Source organism: Hydra vulgaris, chromosome 01, assembly GCF_038396675.1.
Source record: "Hydra vulgaris chromosome 01, alternate assembly HydraT2T_AEP".
In the NCBI taxonomy this organism is placed as follows: Eukaryota; Metazoa; Cnidaria; class Hydrozoa; order Anthoathecata; family Hydridae; genus Hydra; species Hydra vulgaris.
In genome coordinates, this window is record NC_088920.1 from 64479821 (window position 1) to 64500851 (window position 21031).

The 21031-nt window shown below is 30.4% G+C and overlaps 2 protein-coding genes across 2 annotated transcripts; both read right to left on the reverse strand.

Moving 5' to 3' along the window:
- Positions 1-11893: 11893 nt before the first annotated feature.
- On the reverse strand, positions 11894-13156 carry LOC136074631 (zinc finger MYM-type protein 1-like). The gene has a single exon (XM_065786968.1). The coding sequence runs from the start codon at positions 13154-13156 to the stop codon at positions 11894-11896; it is 1263 nt and encodes a 420-aa protein (XP_065643040.1).
- A 253-nt stretch (positions 13157-13409) lies between these two features.
- LOC136074632 (zinc finger MYM-type protein 5-like) lies at positions 13410-14288 on the reverse strand. The gene is made up of 3 exons (XM_065786969.1): positions 14225-14288; positions 13900-14149; positions 13410-13806 (listed from the first exon to the last, which is right to left on the reverse strand). The coding sequence occupies exons 1-3, from the start codon at positions 14286-14288 to the stop codon at positions 13410-13412; spliced, it is 711 nt and encodes a 236-aa protein (XP_065643041.1).
- Between the last annotated feature and the right edge of the window lie 6743 nt (positions 14289-21031).

Here is a 21031-nt window from a genome sequence, read left to right on the forward strand (position 1 = left end):
TCTAACTCTACCCCAACTAGAAACTTATGCAAACGAGTTGCAGTATCGGTAATCGGTCTGCCTCTCGAGAAAAAATATTTACCTGTCGGGGTGGCTCTTGAGCAACTCGGATATGGGAAACATATACACACAAGAGCAGTGTATCGCAAAACGCCCAAAAACGGAACATCCTACTATACAGGAATTCTAGTTGCTATGATGAATCAATTAAATAAACCAATACCAAGATCTTTAAAACTATGCGGGTATAACGTCAGGATAATCTATACCGGACAAAACAAAGAAGATAACCTAAAACCAAAAGAAAACTTTGTAGATGCGACCGAAGAACCTAGGAAAAAAGTAACGGAAACTAATGAAACAAAAACATCGGAAGAAATACCTGAACCAACAATTAAATTTTCTAAACCACAAGAATCAGAAGTCCCTATGGTGATACGCCAAAACTCTGTCGAAAACCAAATTTTAAACAACGATACAAATAACTTGAATAAAACAAAAGAAAAGATACCCGAACAAATACCACAGTTACCTGAAACAAATTCTCAAACACAAGAAACTGAAAATCACATGGAAGAAAGTCTAAGTTTGAACAATAATAATATTGCAAACAAAATCGAACCTCATAACGACAACATCATAAATGAAGTAAACATAGAAGAACTAGAAAAACAAATTGAACTTCCCTCAGAATATCTTCGCTTAGATTATACTGGGAGACATGTTTACAACTTAAATTTATTCTACGGTTTTGATAAAACAAAATGCTCGGAAGATGAACTATTAATATTTAAGGCATACAAAAAAGCAGAATATGATCAGAGAAAATTCGAAAGAAAAATAAAAAGAAGCAAAGTAAATAATTTAGCCGTCGGACAACCAAGGGATTATACTAAAAGGAATACACAAATCCAAAATAATTCTTCATACAATCATGACGACTGGACTTAAATTTAATACAAAAAACAAAAGTAAGACTCCAAAAATTAAAACTTTAAATATTATATCAAAAAATAAACACATCTTTAATTTAAAAAAAAAAAAAAAAAAAAAATAGATATATATATATATTTATATATATATATATATATATATATATATTATCCATCAGCTTTAAACTAAGAAATATAAAAAAACAAAGGTGTTACATTAAAAATTAACTACAAAAAATTAACTACAAAAATTAACAAAAAAATTTTATAAAATTTTCATAAAAATAAAAAAAAATAAAAAAAAAAATTTTTTTTTTAATAATAACAAAATCTTTTTTTCCTAGTATCATACAGAAAACGCAACACTTTTATAAAACTTAATCATTGATTTGATTAATTCTGGTGAAATAGCAATTTAGGTTTTTTTTCCTGCTAATAAAAGCATACCTTCTTCATGTTTAAACTTTGCAAAGATTTAAATCAAACACTTCAAATATTTGAAATATTTTTACGTAATGACGATTATAGTACAAGTGTTAACATTTCCGACTTAAGGCTGTGAGAGTCACTAAAGTAAATTTTTCGATTTAATAAATTAAAATGTCTATATCATAAATTTTGTTTACATTATTGTTTAAAATAGTGCTGTTTTTTTCTGTTGTTTAAAATATAAGATCGCCATTTTCTCACTAATGATTCTGCTCTTTACTTTTTTCACTAATCTCTTATTTGTTCCTGTATAGAATATTGTTGTCATATTTTATTATTCATCTTTTATATTGTTGTCATATTTATATCATATTTATGTCATATATATATGCAAAGTCTCATCACTTTACTGTATTTTTGCTAGCATGCTTTAAAAACTTTTATATGCCTAGTTTTTTTCCCCACATCCTTTTGGAACTTTCTCTCATCTTTATGTTTTCCTAACTCATTAAACTTCAACTTTTCAAGTCTTCTGCCAATCGTTTATTTGGTCTTTACTCTATTATTTATTTTCTAGTAATTCCCAACTTAATACCCAAGCTTATTAATTCTAGTAACTCCTAACTTAATAGTGACTGCTTGTAGTGTTGTTGGGAGTGAATCAGAAATTGAAAAAAAATTGATTTAGTCGCAAGTCCAAATATTTTCAAGTCGAAACAACATTAGTTATACTTTCATGCATTCTTACTGAATGCAATTAACCAAATACAACCCAATTTTCAATATCTATAAATTCATTTCTAACGTCCATTGTTCATATTTGGAAAATAAACATTAAACATTTTTTGTAAAACTTTTAAAAATAGACCACAACGTGCTGCTACCACACTAGCGAAAAGCAAACTTCATTAAGCATGGCACAATTATTAGTTATGTAAACGCAGATTTTTGCATAACTACAACAGTGTAGTCAACTGAGTTGAAATTGTTAGTACAAGGGATCTGTTATATTACTTAAAGAAAAATGAACAACAGCATTTGTTTAACGACTGTTTTATTCTCACCTGACTTTACTAACTCCCTAACTAAGAATTTTCCAATGCATGAAATTTTAAATGGGACAGATTGGGAGTGGCTTCTTGAAGTTATGATTCTAATTTATTTTTGATAAATATTCTTAGAATAATTATTTTTAAAAGGGTTTTATTAATTATTGTTTTTTTTTTTTATTGTAGTTATTTAGGTGCTCCCAGAAGTCCGTACGTTCTTATCACAGAGCACCGCGGAAGAGTATTTAACAGGAAGTTCACGCCTCCTTCCGTACCAATGTCGCTTGTTGGACTGGAGCTGGCGTCGAACCTCGGACCTCTAGGTTCTGAGCCAGAACTCTAACCACTGCGCCATGGCTGCACGGCGGCTGATTTTTAATATACAGATTAATGAAAAATAAACATGACAGATGTATATATTATTGGATAGGTTATAAGACTGTTAAAAATAAAATGTTTAAAATAATATACTGTTAAAAATAAAAAAAATCATAAAAAAGTTGGTACAACAGCATTGAAATTAAAAAATTCATTACAAAAGTACTCTGATGAAAAATTTAAAAATTGTAGATTTTTAATATTTTACTGTAAATTAGTCTGTAGTGTCTACTAACTACTCTGAGAAGAATGTCTACGATCATCTGCGATTTTGAATTGATGGTCTTTTAAACAAATTTAAAAAAAGTTTAAACTTTTTTTTTTCATTTATTACAAAAATAAACAAAAAAATAACTGAGGCATGAAAAACTAATGAGTAAATTTGTTTTTGTGTTGCCTTGAATAAAAGTTATTTTCTTTAACTTCAAGTGTCAAGTCAATTTAAATAACTATTCAAGAAAAAATATTCTTCAGTAGATTTTGCCAAAAGTCTTCAAAAACTAGCTTGTTCAACAAGCCAATTTTTGAGGTAAACAGATTCCATCTGTTGACCAACTTCGCACCCCTTCTTTATATAGTAGGCTGGGGTAGATGTATTTATAATTGTTTTCAGTTTAAATTGCTGAGTGCTGGATCTTTATGACTCATCTACATAGATTTTGATCTGTTTTTATGACTAGACAACTCATTCTATTATCTTCTACCCAGCTAGCACACACGCGTTGATAAAACGTTAGAACAATGTTGTGCGTTGGCCCAACATCGACTATTAACGTTGTTTTTATATCATTTTGGTTACAAACGTGACGTCGCCAACAACGAAAAAATCAACGCTGTATTTTAAGTGGGCATTTTGTAATATTTTTCGTTGATTTAACATTGTATTTTACGTTGGCACGACATTGTACTTAACTTTAACCATGAGCGAGACTACGTTTTTTTAAACCGAGACGAGACCGAGACGAGAAGTTATTACTTCTCGTGAGACCGAGAACAAGACGAGACGAGAAATTTAACAATTTTTAAAAACAAATTTATTAAAATCCAAATTAAAAAAAAAATGTATACATGGTTTTGACAAATAGACACAAATGACATTTGTCAGATATGTAAACAACTTTTTCAAATATTAATTCAGAATTTTTTTGCCAAACTTTTCCAACAAGACAAAGTTTTCTCTGATTAAGATGATTTGTTCTACTTTTTCTGGGTGTAAGTTGTGTCTGGATGATCGGACGACATTTCCACCTGACCTAAACACTCTCTCTGATTTAGTTGAACTTGCTGGAATAGCTAAAATTTGTCTAGCTAATGAAGAGAGTTCTGGCAATGTATTTGAATGCAATTTCCACCAATAAAGAATCGGAAAGTCTTTTTTGGCATCAGGGAGATATTCATACTGGCACATTTCGCTCAAAAAAGGATTCAGTTCAGATGTTGGCTCTTGTGTTTCAAGTCTGACGTTTAACTTGCGCTTCAGTTTTGAATTAGGGGACAAATCTGCTGAGAGGACTCTGGCAACAGGTTGGCACTCAACATTATCATTAACCTGTGAGGCTAACCATTCTTTCGTTGTTTGAAATTTTTTGAAGAGCTTCAAGTGAAGTCCCTTTAAAGCAGGATTTAATTAGTTTGCTGCAGCACTCAATAAGTTTCCGGTGTGACAAAGAGGAAATCTTTTCTCAATGCAGCTTTTCAAGTTTTTTGCATACAAGACACCGTAGCCATTTTTCCATTCGTCTCAATAAATTGATCAATTTTGTCATGGATTAAATAAAGAGAATCGGCAACAGTGTTAATTGTTGGAATAGACTCAGCCTACCAAGTTTCTGTAGCTTCTTTAAATGGTGCCAAAATTTCTACTGCTCCCTCGATTGATTTCCACTGTGATGCATTGATGGTCTTTGAAGAAAAAATATCTTCATTTGCACATAAGCTGATAATTGCACTCTTTAGATGTAGGACAGAAGCCATGCAATCCAGTTCACTATTCCATCTTGTGTCAACAGATTGGCGTAACTGTCTAAAATTGATTCCTTGAGCGTCTGATTCTGATTCAAGCAACTCAGCTGCAACTGTTGACTGGTGAGTTAAAGAAGCCAAATCTTTGCATTTTTGCAACGCATCATCCATTCCAGCAGTCATTCCAAATGAGTCTCGAACTGCACATTGCAAAATATGATTGTTGCACAAGTATTGGTCAAGGCGCTTTGACAATTTGACTGCAAGTTTCATGTTTCTTGCCTGGTCGTTCACGCAGTGCATTAGCAAAACAGCAGGCAAATTTAGTTCTTCTAAGAAAGAATCCAGCTTTCCTTCAATTAAGATACCTGTGTGTCTGCCTAGGAACTGTTGGACATGGGGTATCCAGTGATGTAGTCTCCAATTTTTGTCAATAGCATGAAAAGTCCAAGAGATGTAGCTGTCCTGAGCTCTAGAAGTTCAAAGGTCAGAAGTAAATGCAGCACTTTTTAGATTTGGCGTAATCTCCGTTATTATGCTCTTTATTCCAGCTTGAACTTCTCTTGACCGAATTGAAAGCTTTCTTGAATATGTTGTTCTGTGATGAAGGCTCAGTTTAGGGTTTGCAATGTCAAACAATTTCTTGAAACCTCTTCCTTCGACTGCTGAAAAGGATACCAGATCAGTGCAAAAGTATTCCAGCATTGCAGAGTCAAACTGTTTTTGAATGGAATTGTCTTTGTCATATTTGAATTTGTTTCGAGCATTTCGACCATGGTTCGTTGTTTCTTCTTAGGAGGAGGAAGAAGAAGAGAGTCGTCAGTTTTTTCAGAATACTCAACGTAATCTTGGCTGTGTTTTTTTTCGAGGTGACGATGAAGTCCGCTTGTGTTTCCATCTTTTGTTTTTAAAGACTTTTTGCACGCCTTGCATTCAGCACTGTCACTTGTTTTTTGAAAATATCTACAGATTTCGTTTTTTCTTGGTGACATTTTTGATAGTTGAAATGAGGCAAGAATATTTCTTTTCAATATGAACAATATGTGTCAAGTTGAATTCCACTGGTAAACTAATGAAATTAAGTCAAAAGTGCACCATTTCATACAAAAAGTTTTTGTATTTAAAATCTAATTAAAAATATTTAAAATCTAATTAAAATTTATTAATTAGATTTTTTTTTTTATCTAATTAAAAAATCTAATTAAAAATTTAATTTGTTTTTGTCAAAAACATGTTACATTTTTAATTAGATTTATTAAAATCACGGAGTCAAAATATTAATTAACTAAAAAAACAAATTATTAAGCATTTTGTAAATTATAATAATTTTTAAATTGGAAAATAATATAATATTTAAGTCTCGTTCTACTTCTCGCGAGAATTTTCTATTTCTCGTTTCTCACGAGAAGTCCCATTTCTCACGAGAACGAGAACGAGACGAGATCTCGCTCATGGTTACTTGACTTTTATCGGAATTCAATTTATTTGTTTTATATTTTAGTTTATGTATATATTTGTGCGGCCGTGGCGCAGTGGTTAGAGCGTTTGCTTAATAAGCAGGAGATCCAGGGTCGAAACGGACTTTGGACGTATTTTCGCGACACGGTATGGAAGGAGGCGTAAACTTCCTGGTTATAGGCACTTCCGCGGTGCTCTGTGACAAGACCGTTAGGACTTCTTGGGGCGCTTAAAAAAAAAAAAAAAAAAAAAAAATATACACATCAATTAACATATATTTATGCACAAATATAATTTGTATATAATTGTATATATTGTAATATTTCTATGTATATACGTATATATTTTTATATATGTATGTATATATTATATATGTATGTATACATTATAGATACATGTACCCTGTAGTACCAATTGAAGTGCGAAGTTTGTTTAAACTTGTCATGTTAACAGGCATGTGCTTTTTATATAGTTCCCGCATTTATTTGTATTGTTTGAATAGATTCTAGATGACTCGTTGTTCAATGGGGAACAATGGTCATTCCAACAAGACAGTGCCCCTTCGCACAAAGCGAAGACAACACAGAGGTGGTTGACAGCCAATGTGCCCGATTTTATCTCTACGGATGCCTGGCCGTCAGCATCACCAGATCTTAATCCATTGGATTATGCAATCTGGTCTAAACTGGAGGCGAAGGTGTGCTGCAAACCTCACACTTCCGTTGATGCCCTCAAGCGATCACTTCTCAGAGAATGGGATGCTTTATCCATGGATACCGTGCGTAAATCAATCGAGGAATGGCGTCCAAGACTGGAGGCGTGCATACGGGCAAAAGGGGGTTATTTCGAGGACTCTCTTTATTAATGTGTACTTTAGCATTTTAACTAAAACATAACATGCATATAATATGTATATATTAAAAAAAAACATGTTCTCTTAAATTTTTTTACTGAATTAAAATTTCGTACTTCAATTGGTACTACTAGGTATATATTATTATGTATGTATATGTATTATATATTTATGTATGTATATATTATTTATTATTATATTATATATGTATGCAGATATGTATATATATTGTTTATATTTGTATATAATTGTATATATATGTACTTATTTTTTTTTTTAGTTTAGGAGGGGTCATTAATTTTATATTTTTTATTTGTTTATTTCAAATTTTATATTTTTGTTTGGTTTTGTACTTTATTATTTTGTATGTGTTTAAATCTGCTTATATAGTTTTGTTTACTTTTTTGGGTTTTTATAATTTTTTAATTTTTTGTTATATACGTACTTATACATATACACTTTATTCATTTTCATGAATCAACATTTACTTATAACTTTTATAACTAATGCTTGTACTTTTTAACTAATGATTAAAGACGCATTATTCATGTTTGTTTTGCTTGTGGCTTGATATTTTGTTATATAAAAAAGGGAAAAACATTTATTAAAATACATTTCCATAATCAACTGAAATAGTTGAATGAAAAATAGTTCATAAAAATTATAAAAGTATGGGGTTTTACAGATTTGGTTAACGTTGATCCATATACATTGAATCAATGTTGATCTTTATACATTAGATAAACGTTGACAAAGACAAAGATGAATTGTTTGCTAAAAAATTTTCATTAATATCATATGTTGATTCCAATAATCACATCCCACCTGATATAGCTAAAAAACAGGTTGATCCATTACTTGACATTCGTATCACTCCAGCTTCTGTATTTAAAATTATTTCCTGCTTAGACTCTTCTACAGTTTGCTTCTCTTTTTTTTTCTATAAATACTATAATGGTCGTAGCTCTAAAGAACTAGCGTCCCTTGTGTCATCTACTAAAATTTATTTTCGTGTTACTTGTCATTCAATTAAGTCTCACTCTTTTACTGTGACTATTCCTATGTGCTCGACAAACACTTATTTGTCTAGTTTTTTCCTCGGACATCAGTTCTTTTAAATACGCTCTCTTTTTCTTGTTTTCTTGATTCATATGATTTACTTATTTAGCCTTATAGACTTTTTTTTAGCTTTATGTACATTTTTTCTCCTTCAGTATCTTCTCACTCTAATAGTGTTTGCTTGTAGCCTTGTTGGAAGTGAAGCTGTGATACATACTTTTGAAGCTCCACGATGTACGTCCAATTAAGAACATATTGAGCTCCTCCAATAAGTTTAATCTCAACTATAAAAATATTAAACAATAAAAAACATTTGTGCCATCCAAAAAGCTTAACATTTTTTTGAAGTTTATAACGGTGATTGATGACAACGTTGACTTGAAATTTAGAACCTGGTATATACATAGAAAAAACATCTGAATTGTGTAAAATGTTTAAATGTTCTTTTTAAAACTTATTAAATATATATTAAAACAGTAAACAAAATATTTAAAAAGTTATAGCGATTGCCAATTATTGGATCCCGGAAACACGAATACCCCAAAAGGTTGCCCCTATACTAAATGTAAGGGTAATGAGTTATTAATTTTTTTTTCTTTTAATATTTTGTACTAAATTAAAAATCATCGACAGGTTTTAATTTTTATCTAATAATCTGCTAGAGTTCAATTATAGGGGATTGTACAATTTTTTAAGGTCATAAGTTTTTTTTTATTATTATTTCATTTATTTTGCTGTTTAACAATAAATAATCAACAGTTTCTTTTTACAATGACCTTTATGAAATTAAGAATTAAACAAACAAGGGATTAAAGAAAATGAAAATAAAAATAAATCATCGCAATCTTTTTATAGAACCCTTATATATATTTTCAATAGAATATAGATATTAATTTAACCATTAATTTAAATTAATATCTTTATAGAGCTGCGTTTATCAGTAAATCAAATATAAATATAAAAAAAATGAAAAAATAAAATGAAACAACTTCAGAGTTACTCAAGCACAATTTTAAATTTTAAAAATTTATTTTTTGATTAAAAACTTCAATGAACTTAAAAAAAATGACTTTGCCATACATTTAAATCCTTTTTGACAAATATTCTTACATCATATTTGAATTCTTTTTAATAATTTAAAATATATATATATATATATATATATATATATATATATATATATATATATATATATATATATATATATATATATATATATATATATATGACAGGAGTGGACCAAGGATAGATCCTTCGGGTACTCCACATAAAATATTTTATTATTATTTTCGTCAATATGCACATATTTTACAATGTTATCTTAAAGATCTAATAAATATATATAATTACAATCTGACTGGAGCAAGCAGAAGACAAAATGCCTTATCATCAAACCACTTCGTGAAATAGAGAAAAATTTAATTTTATAAGTTCTGATATTATACAAAAGAATGAAACCAAAATGTTTGGAAAAAAAAATTAAAGAGTTTATAAAAAAATTTATAAAGTTTGCAAACTAGAAAAAATTAAAAAAAAAAAATTTACAAATCGTTACATATACGTATCGTAATATATACATATTCAATACAATACAAAATATATATATATATATATAAATATTTAAAAGAGATTTTGAATTTAAGAAGATTCTAAACATTTCGATGATTTATGTTCTTTTGCCGAACATTTCAACAGTTGCTTTGCAAACATCGACCCTAACATGGGGTCTAAATTTCAATGCCCAAATACTTATTTTGAAACCTATCTTACAGGTCTACATAGCGAACTTATGGTCTAAGTTATGATGAACTCAATGCTGCAAGAAACTCTCTAAAAATTGATAAAGGATCAATGAGATTTGTTTCAAGATACCAATAAGTGTCTTCCCAGTGATACGTTAATCCATATTCAAAATTTTTAAATCTTCAATTACAACAGGAACTGTTAGTCGTACCAATATTTAAAACCGGAGAGTCGTTTTCATTTAATAACTACAGATCCATCTTAATCCTTCCAGTCTTTTCTAAACTTCTAGAACGAATAGTTTACAATAAACTATTTAAATATCTAACTAATAACAATATCTTGAAAAAAAAACTGTTCGGTTTTCAAAAGCAACATTCAACCAAATATGCGATATTAGATCTTGTAAAAAAAATAAATGATTCTTTTGATAATAACAAATTTGTTCGAGGAATCTTTATTGACCAATCAAAAGTATTCGATACTGTTGATCATGCTATATTATTTTTAAAAATGGAAAAATATGGCATTAAAAATGTTGCTTTAAAATGGTTTGAGAGCTTTTTTATAAACAGATGGGAATCTGTTATTACGGATAAAAATATTCATTCAAAATTGTTTAATATTAAATGCGGAGTTCCCCAAGGCTTCATTCTAGCTCCCTAACTCTTCTTACTATACATCAATGACCTTCCAAAATTCTCAAACAAACTTAATCCTATAATGCAGATGATGCTAATTTATTTTATTCATCTACTTCTATCATAGAACTCTTTGAAACTGCAAGTTGAAAATTTTAATGCTTGGTTTAAAACAAATTATAATTCAATACAGAAAAAACAAACTACATACTATTCCATTCCAATCAAAGAAAAAAGTCTAAATATTTATAATTACCAAATATATTATCTTTTCTAAAAATAGAAAATAAAATTATCAAAAGAATCAAAATTTTTTGGGTTATCGATAAGAATTTTTCATGGAAATCATGGAAACCCCACAAAAACTTTTTACATACATTACATTAACATTTTATTCAAACCTACTATACGTATGGTAATATAGTATGGGAAAATACCCATAGATCCAACCTTGTGGCACTCTATCGGCATCAAAAACATTCTGCAAGAATAGTATTTAATGAAGATAAGTTCATTCATGCTGAACCTTTTTTATTTTATAGACGTTTAGTGCATTAGAAACCGAAAATTTCTTAATGCACTAAACGTCTATAAAATTATCGTTTATCAAAATTTGTTGTTCATGCTTAAATATAAACTTAAACTTTCCCCATCACGTTTTTCAAAAGAGTTATTTAAATGCAGTAGAAATAGATATGATACTCGAGAAATAGGAAATTTTAATGTACCAAATATTTATAATTTTAATACCGAATTAAAACAGACAAATGTAAACAAAAAGAAAGTTATATCAAAAAATAAAATTCTTTTATTTAAAAAAATGAAAGAGTGTATGTATTGCTTAAATTTAGTAAGTGTTCTTTTATAGTTCTTTTAAAAATATCAATAGATTTTATTTTTTTCATATTTTTTTCAAGAACCGAGTTTCACAAGCGTGGTCATCGATATTCAGAAGTCAGATTTGTTTAGTGGTGCTAGTGGAAGGAAGTTATTACTTATTTAGTGTCTTGTTTCTTATTTAGGATTAATCAGGGCCGTACCAGGCCAACTTTGCGCTTCGGGCAAGCAAATAAAATTGCGCCCCCCTCCCAAAAAAATATACAAAAAACACATTATATATATATATATATTTACATGAAAAAAATTAATTATTGATCACAAAATTTATCGCATCAAGTTAAAAGAACAATTTGTCACCAATGTTTCACAAACTTCAGTTCAAGGTCACTTTTCTGGCTTTTTTGGAGGCAAAGTCACTAATGACATCATCAAAATCAAGTGCGTTGGCCACTTCATGTTCAATTGAAACTACTGCCAGACAAGACAAACGTTCTTGGCCCATAGTTGATCTCAAATAGTTTTTTATGATCTTAAGTTTACTGAAACTTCTTAAACACGTGGCAACTGTACACACGTGGCAACGGTGAGGAAGATGCGAATAGCAATTGCCGTGTTAGGATAAGCATCAGTGAATGAGTATTTATGAATTAGCTGCAAAATGTCCATCGGGCTAGATTTTTCAAAGTTTTCCATCATGGCAGCAGCTTGATATTCAAAGCTTGCCATTTCTGACTGGAAATCTGAAGAATCTAAATCTGCCTTGTAAATTTTAGACAAATTTTTGGCTTTAGTCTTAAGTTCATCCACTGAACTTTTGGGGAGAGAATGTCCACTGAGGAAGTCAAAATCTGAGGATACTGCAGACATAGCTTCAAACCGCCACTCAATTTGTGTGAGAATGCTGTCAAACACAAGGTTGCACTGGGATCCGAAATTTGTTTCTGGTGACAAACGGCAAAAGTCATCTTCAGCTTCATAAAGTGCCATCTGCTTCACTTTGCGCTTTCTCTTCATAGGAAAGTCTCCTTCAACTCCAATTTGGATAGCTGTTTCTGCAGCAGCTTTGATAATGTTGTCCACCCCAGCATCTCTCAGATTCTGAATGGAAGCCTTCAGTCCTTTCATTTTTTTTGCTGCAATGTCAATTGAAATGTTTTTAGACTGAAGCAGTTTGTTTTCCCGGTCAATTAAAGAAAGAATTTGACACCAAAAATCCAACAAACACAGAAAACTGAAATCAATTTGAATGATGAGCTCTTTTGCACTGCAAACTGAGACAGCATTTGTCTTGGGAGTGTGAATTATGGATTCCAAAACTTGAAGAACTTCTTTTATTTGTCTGTGTAGTGGGATGATTGCTTCTTTTTTGGCAGACCATCTTGTATCACTATTTCCCTTTAGTGAGATGGTCAATGTTTTCATCAGTTTTTCCCATCTTAAGGTAGAACTTGAGAAAAAGTTAAAGATGGCTTGAACTTTTCCAAAGAATGTAATCATGAGTGGAGAAACTTCAGCAGCATGGACACCAACAAGGTTTAAAGTGTGAGCTGCACATGGAACAAATCTTGCAAACTCATTTAGAGAATGGATGTGAGCTCGGACGCCATTATATTTTTCAGACATATTGGCTCCATTGTCGTAACCTTGGCCCCGACAATCAGAAATGCTCAGGCCATCCTTCTCCAGTTTATCGGTGATTTCAGCTGCAAGGCCCTTTCCAGTTTTTTCGTGAGATTCAATGAAGTTCACAAAGCTTTCCTCAATTGTACAGGTTTCCTCAGTGATGTGGACATACCTGATTATTTGAGTCATCTGCTCTTTGTGGGAGGCATCTGGAGTGCAGTCAAACTAAACAGAGTAGTATTTAGCTTCTCTGACATTTGACAAAATTTCATTCCTGACTTTCTGCCCAAGTAATTCAATCAGCTCATTTTGAATTCGAGGAGAAAAGTAGGATGTTGTGGTTTTCTTTGCCTTAACGGATGCAACGTGTTCAGCCACTAAAGGATAATAATGGCTTATCAGCTCAATTAAGTTCAGAAAGATGCCACGTTTTGCTCTCCAATTACTTCTGTTGACCCCGAAGGGCAAGATTGTTCTTGGCACAGAACAAAATTGCATCAACAATCACTTTCAAGATATCTCTCCACTTTTTCATCTCTCCGTTGATAACTCTCTGCAGATCAAAATCCAAGGTCTTTCCTTCCTTGAGATTTTTTTCCAGATTTTTCCAATCAGAATAACATCTTTGGTGTTCATTGCTGTTTTCGTGTACTGGAATTCTTGGGTTTAGTTTTTTCCAGTCACAAAATCCTTTTGAAATTTCTGAAAAATTGTTGGTTTTTGTCGTTGAAAATAGCAGACAGCAAAAACAAAACAAAGAATCTTTTTTGTTGCTGTACAGCAGCCAGTAGCAAACAAATTTTTCACCATTGGGATGAATTTTTTCATACCATTTTGAGCTGAAGTGTCACATTCTGTTGTCAAAGTCACAAAGTGTGTTTGGGAAAAATTCTCTTCTTTCTTGCTCCGGCCCATGCTGAATCAAAAAGCACCTTGTTTTATTTGTCATTTTAGGCCATGTAGCTGGATCACTGTGTTGAAAGTTTTCTCCTGAGGTTGCTGAAATTTCTGAGATTTCAGGAGGAAATTCACTGTTGCCCATTCCAAATTCGTCTTGACTTTGGCCAATGAAAATCTCCTTTTCAATTAATTTCAATGGATGATATGAATTTAAGTCAGTAATTAAAGATGTAGCAGCAACTTCAGCTGTTGAATCATTATCAACCTCATTGCAAATATCCTCTGAAACAATTTGTTTTTCCACAGAAGAGTTTGTTACCAACCACTTCTTGAATCAATTTCTTAGTTTTGCGTCACTTTCAAGACGGTCTCTTCTTTTCTTCTTAAATTCAGCACCAGATAATTTTTTTGCACGATTCATTGTAAAAAATAATGTTCAGAAAATACAACTTTTTATTTTTTAATTGCGCTCTTCTATTATTTATTTATTTTTTTTTCTTTTCTTCTCCCTCTTTATTTTTATTATTATTTGCTTACTTTACTTTCTTTTGCTTTCATTTAATTTGTTTCTTCATTTAAGCCGCTTAAATTAAGCGTTCTTATTTTTAAATTCGAAGTTCTTTTTGTCTTTATTTTTTTCTTTTTAGAATAATTTTTAATGTGTGCGTTAAATTAATTTATATGATCCTTAATGAATCATTTGTTTATATTATAAATAATTATTGGTTTTTAATTGTCGTTCTTAAATTCAGCACCAGATAATTTTTTTGCACGATTCATTGTAAAAAATAATGTTCAGAAAATACAACTTCTTAGTGTTTAAGGGCGCTCTTCTGTTTGGTAAATGAGCTTTTATTTTAAAGTTCGTTCAGGAGGCGCAATTTTAATTACTTTTCTTATCAACATAAAAGTGACGCCACGCAAATTAGTTTCATAATGTGAAAATAAATAAATTAATTTGGGGAATTGTGCGCCCTCCCAATTTTGGCGCCTCAGGCCGCGGCCTGGCTGGCCCCGCCCTTGGTACGGGCCTGGGATTAATTAGAAAAAAATTTTTATTTAAATACTTTGGAATTATTTCATTTTGAAGTTTAAGCATAAATACCAAGTTATGGTAGATATTTAGTTCGTATACGTTTAATACGTTTATTTTGTATTTTAAAGGTTCTCGATGAAAAGACTTTTCTTAGTTCATTTAACGTAAGACTTAGTCTTCTGCGAGTTTCCTTACAACTACATAGTACTACTAATATATGTTAATATTTATTTTCAACAAATAACATATATTTTCAACGACAACGACAAGCCCTAAGTCCCTAGTAGCCCTGTGGCGCGACGGACATTGACACATTTTAAAGTACAATTTTCTAGATAAAAACGGCATTTCAGAAAAATTATCTATGGCATTAAAACTAAACTAAAAATACCAGATGATATAGTTTTCTGGCTTTTAAGTTAAAAACCTTTATAAAAAAATAGAAATTAAAAATTTTTATTTTCTCGTAAACAAACTAATTTCTCTTTACTAAACTAAACTCTTCTTTTTACATAAATAAAAACTTTTTGCATGCATAAATATAAATAATCACTTCGGTGACGGATCCCGCACTTTTTGTGTTTGAGCTAACATCCAGACATGGAGCAAACTCCAAACATTTTCATGTTTATACTTATATTGAATAATGAGGCTTTGCAAAAAATTGCGATGATTGGAGGCTGGGAGCAAATAAGCCCCAAAATTTTATCCCTCAATCCTACCCTTAACGTGAAGGCAGCAAGTTGATAAAATATTTTTTGTACTATTATTAACTATATTTATTAATAAATTTTAGTTCAAAAGTTTTATAGCATTATTTGTCAGCGTTCAAAAGTTATGACCATATAAAGTTTGAACCCCTCCTCAATTTGAGGGGTTAAAAGTTATTTCATCATCTTGTTGCCCTTACATTTGGGGTGAGAGGGATAAAATTTTGGGGCTTATTTGTTCCCAGCTTCCAAATATTTATTTATTCCCATTATCCTTCATAAAATGTTCCATAACTTTTCACAACAACATTAAAAGTGCAATCTAAAAAAAACTTTAACAAGATTTAAATGATTAAAACTGTTCTTTATGCGTCTTCTTAAGTTTTTAAAAGCAAAATATACTAAAGGCCTTGCACCTACTGCGCTCAGCTGAACTCAGAATATTTGACTGTAAATTTTTTACATATGAGAGTGTAATTTAAAGTAGATCACATGTGCGGTCTAGTGCGGCTGAGTGTTTTTTTGCTTGTGTGAAGGTAGGTGTTAAAAAAATGTTGCGCAATTTTAAGGGGTTTTATTGAAAAACACTTTAAAAAAAAGCCGTAAAAAAATTTAAAAAATCATGGTAGGGAAAAATTATATTATTTTTAGAGTTTTAAAGGTTCTCTAGATTAAATTTAACAAAAGAAATTACTCTAATATAAATGTGGGCTTTGAAGGGTTTTGCTCACCTCGCACGTACTGTGCGATGATGAAATTCGGCAATGAAGTGATTCTCCCGCTATAGATTTCTCAATACTATTTTATATTTTACCTAATAATAATGCTCATAGGAAGATATAGCTAGCCTGGTGAATCTACAGCATTTTCAATATCTCTGATTGGGGTTGCCACAGTTACTGGAATGACAATTGTTTTAGCTTTAAACGCAGGATCATCTTCTAATAATTTGATTACAAAACATTGTAGCTTTATAAACCATTCGAAAATTTTTATGAACTAATTGCTACAGATTTGTTTTGATATAGTAAATTAATTACCAAACAGAATACTCTTAACATATTGATGGGTAATGATGTAGAAAAAGAAAAGTTGCACAAATTCAAATTTACGTTAAATGAACTATTTCAAGAGTTTTTTCATATAAAAACACATGTTTGTTAGATATAGCTGTTAAATTTAACAAGATACTGGTTATTGTATTTTAAAATTAGTCATAAAAAATTAACTCTAATATAAATAGACAGTAAATAATATCAAATAAAACAACAAACTTTGATAAACTTATACTTAATACGCTATCACATAAAATAGTTATACATTAAATACTTTTAAAGAACAAAAATAAAGATCTATTAGCTCTGGAAAAATATAAGTTTAAATGTAATGAGTTATTAGTGTAATCAACACTAATAATTCATTACATTTTTTTTTTTTTGAATTTTTATAGTTACCTCTTAGATAATTTTATGGATACCTCTTACATAATTTTCATTGATACCACTTAGATAATTTTTATGGATATCTCTTAGATAATTTTACTCCAACAATTATAACTTTTTACTATTATGTAATTCAATGCTACAACTAAACTAAAGCTATTTTTAGGTTAAACAAAAATACATGGAAACTGATTTTTTTTTTTTTTTTTTGTTCTTTTTCTAATAAATTTATTATAATTTTTCTTTTCTTTCTAATAATTATAATAACCTTTTCTTCATTATTCTTTTTCTGTTAATTTGTTAATTTTTTACCAATTAGTTTGGTATTTTATAAATTAATTTTTTTTAAATCAATAATATACAAAAAAGTGCCACACTCAGTGTATTTTGATGCCAGATCTTTATATGGTTAACTTTTCTGACTTCAATAATTTTTCTTGCTTGTAATGTCAGTGTTAATATGTAACTGTACAAAAAACTGTTCAGGAAAAAATGTATACATTTTACTTCATTTGTTAAATTTTTAAATAGAGTAATAAATATCCGATTGTCGTTTTTTATATACAAGTAGAAGTAGCCCGCCGAACATTTAAAAATTACAAACTACGGTAGAATGAGTTCTGACGTTATAGTAACGGAAGACGTAATGGAAAACTAATCTCCGCTATCAAATAATGAAAGGAGAAATTTATTTTTGTGTCTACATTTAGAAACTAATTCGCCTCTTTTGTTTAGCAGATTGTCTCCTTCGTAAAATAATCTTTCGAATTTCTGGTTTAAACAAAGCTTACAAATTTTTGACGCAGGATTGTGTGTTTTGCAGCATTTAATAATATTTCATTTGATTGAAGATGTAAATTTGTTTTCTTTTAATTCCCATACTTCCTTAGACAGCTCAGTGTCGTTTTTGTACTTTTTTATTTTAAAGGGTTTTATATGGTTTGCATAATGTAGCTTAAAAGAGGTTTCGCTTATCCCAATGTATAATTTATTTTTTTTAAATCATTATAATACACAAAAGTGTTTGCATTGAGGTTTTTTTTTATTTTTATTTTTATTTTTTTTTTGCTCTTATATATTCAAGTAAAAATAATCGTAATACATAGATCAAAATAAGAACACGGATACTCGTAGAGGGCCTAGTGGTCCTGTTGTCGAGTAAAGTTTACAATATTTTAAAATCGTCAAGAACCGTTTACAGTATTTAAAAATCGTTCAAAAAACAAAAAACAAAGAACAAAACAAAAAAACAAAAAAACCGAGCTTAAAAAATATACAAATATGTTATCTAGTGAGACGATAATTTTTTTAGTTTACTTTTAAAAGTTGCGTAACTCAAACCCTGAGAAAAATCAAATTTTTTCGAAAACTATTTTGTTACACAAAAAAGCGCCACGATATGAAATAAGGGATTTTCCAAAATTTGTATGGCTTTATTAACTTTTAATATTTTATAAGCAATGTTGAGTTCTTTTAATGAAATATCAATATTTAGTGCTGAGTTACATGGAAAAATAGATTCAAATATTGTATTAGTTATGTTTGGAATATTTTTAGCTAAATTCGACCCAACAGTTACAAAGAAGTTATTTATCTCATTTGCTATCTCTTTCAGATTATATAAAAAGTTATTGTTAACTTTGATAACTTTAGGCAAGTTGCATGTTTTTATTTTATGATTTCCTGTAATTTAATTTAAAATTTGTCATATGCGCTTTAAATTATGTTTGAATTAGGTTTATTTGAGCGTACGGTTGCTTGGTAAACGATGTTGTTAGACAAACAATGGTTGTTTAGTGGACAAAGAGATTTTTTAATGCAATTGCAGATTTTTCTGATATTTTTACATCACCATATAAAATATATTTGTTTGTGTGAGTTGATAATAGATTTAATGTTTGGCATGCAGGATTAGCTTATCTTAATTGTGTTTCTGTTAAATATTTTGTGTAGTTTGTTGTTTTTAGGAAAATGCTATTCAATTAGAGTTAAAAAGCTTTGACCAATTTAAATTGTAAAATTTTTACTAACCATGAGCGAGATCTCGTCTCGTTCTCGTTTCTCGTGAGAAATGGGACTTCTCGTGAGAAACGAGAAATAAAAAATTCTCACGAGAAGTAGAACGAGACTTAAATATTATATTATTTTCCAAATTAAAAGTTATTATAATTTACAAAATGCTTAATAACTTGTTTTTTTAATTAATTAATATTTTGACTCCGTGATTTTAATAAATCTAATTAAAAATTTAATTTGTTTTTGTCAAAAACAAATTAAATTTTAATTAGATTTAAAAAAAAAATCTAATTAATAAATTTTAATTAGATTTTAAATATTTTTAATTAGATTTTAAATACAAAAACATTTTGTATAAAATGGTGCACTTTCGACTTAATTTCATTAGTTTACCAGTGGAATTCAACTTGACACATATTGTTCATATTGAAAAGAAATATTCTTGCCTCATTTCAACTATCAAAAATGTCACCAAGAAAAAACGAAATCTGTAGATATTTTCGAAAAACAAGTGACAGTGCTGAATGCAAGGCGCGCAAAAAGTCTTTGAAAACAAAAGATGGAAACACAAGCGGACTTCATCGTCACTTCGAAAAAAAACAAAGTCAAGATTACGTTGAGTTTTCTGAAAAAACTGACGACTCTCTTCTTCCTCCTCCTAAGAAGAAACAACGAACCATGGTCGAAATGCTCGAAACAAAGTCCAAATATGACAAAGACAATTCCATTCAAAAAAGTTTGACTCTGCAATGCTGGAATACTTTTGCACTGATCTGGCATCCTTTTCAGCCAGATCAGTGCAAAAGTATTCTATAGTGCAAAAGTATATTATATATCTTCGAAAAAGGAAGTGGTTTTAATTTCTTAAAACCACTTTCTTTTTCGAAGGAAGTGGTTTTAAGAAATTGTTTGACATTGCAAACCATAAACTGAGCCTTCATCACAGAACAACATATTCAAGAAAGCTTTCAATTCGGTCAAGAGAAGTTCAAGCTGGAATAAAGAGCATGATAACGGAGATTACGCCAAATCTAAAAAGTGCTGCATTTACTTCTGACCTTTGAACTTCTAGAGCTCAGGACAGCTACATCTCTTGGACTTTTCATGCTATTGACGAAAATTGGAGACTACATCACTGGACACCCCATGTCCAACAGTTCCCAGGCAGACACACAGGTATCTTAATTGAAGGAAAGCTGGATTCTTTCTTAGAAGAACTAAATTTGCCTGCTGTTTTGCCAATGCACTGCGTGAACGACCAGGCAAGAAACATGAAACTTGCAGTCAAATTGTCAAAGCGCCTTGACCAATACTTGTGCAACAATCATATTTTGCAATGTGCAGTTCGAGACTCATTTGGAATGACTGCTGGAATGGATGATGCGTTGCAAACATGCAAAGGTTTGGCTTCTTTAACTCACCAGTCAACAGTTGCAGCTGAGTTGCTTGAATCAGAATCAGACGCTCAAGGAATCAATTTTAGACAGTTACGCCAATCTGTTGACACAAGATGGAATAGTGAACTGGATTGCATGGCTTCTGTCCTACATCTAAAGAGTGCAATTATCAGCTTATGTGCAAATGAAGATATTTTTTCTTCAAAGACCATCAGTGCATCACAGTGGAAATCAATCGAGGGAGCAGTAGAAATTTTGGCACCACTTAAAGAAGCTACAGAAACGTGGTCGGCTGAGTCTATTCCAACAATTAACACTGTTGCAGATTCTCTTTATTTAATCCATGACAAAATTGATCAATTTATTGAGACGAATGGAAAAATAGCTACGGTGTCTTGTATGCAAAAAACTTGAAAAGCTGCATTGAGAAAAGATTTCCTCTTTGTCACACCGGAAACTTATTGAGTGCTGCAGCAAACTACTTAAATCCTGCTTTAAAGGGACTTCACTTGAAGCTCTTCAAAAAATTTCAAACAACGAAAGAATGGTTAGCCTCACAGGTT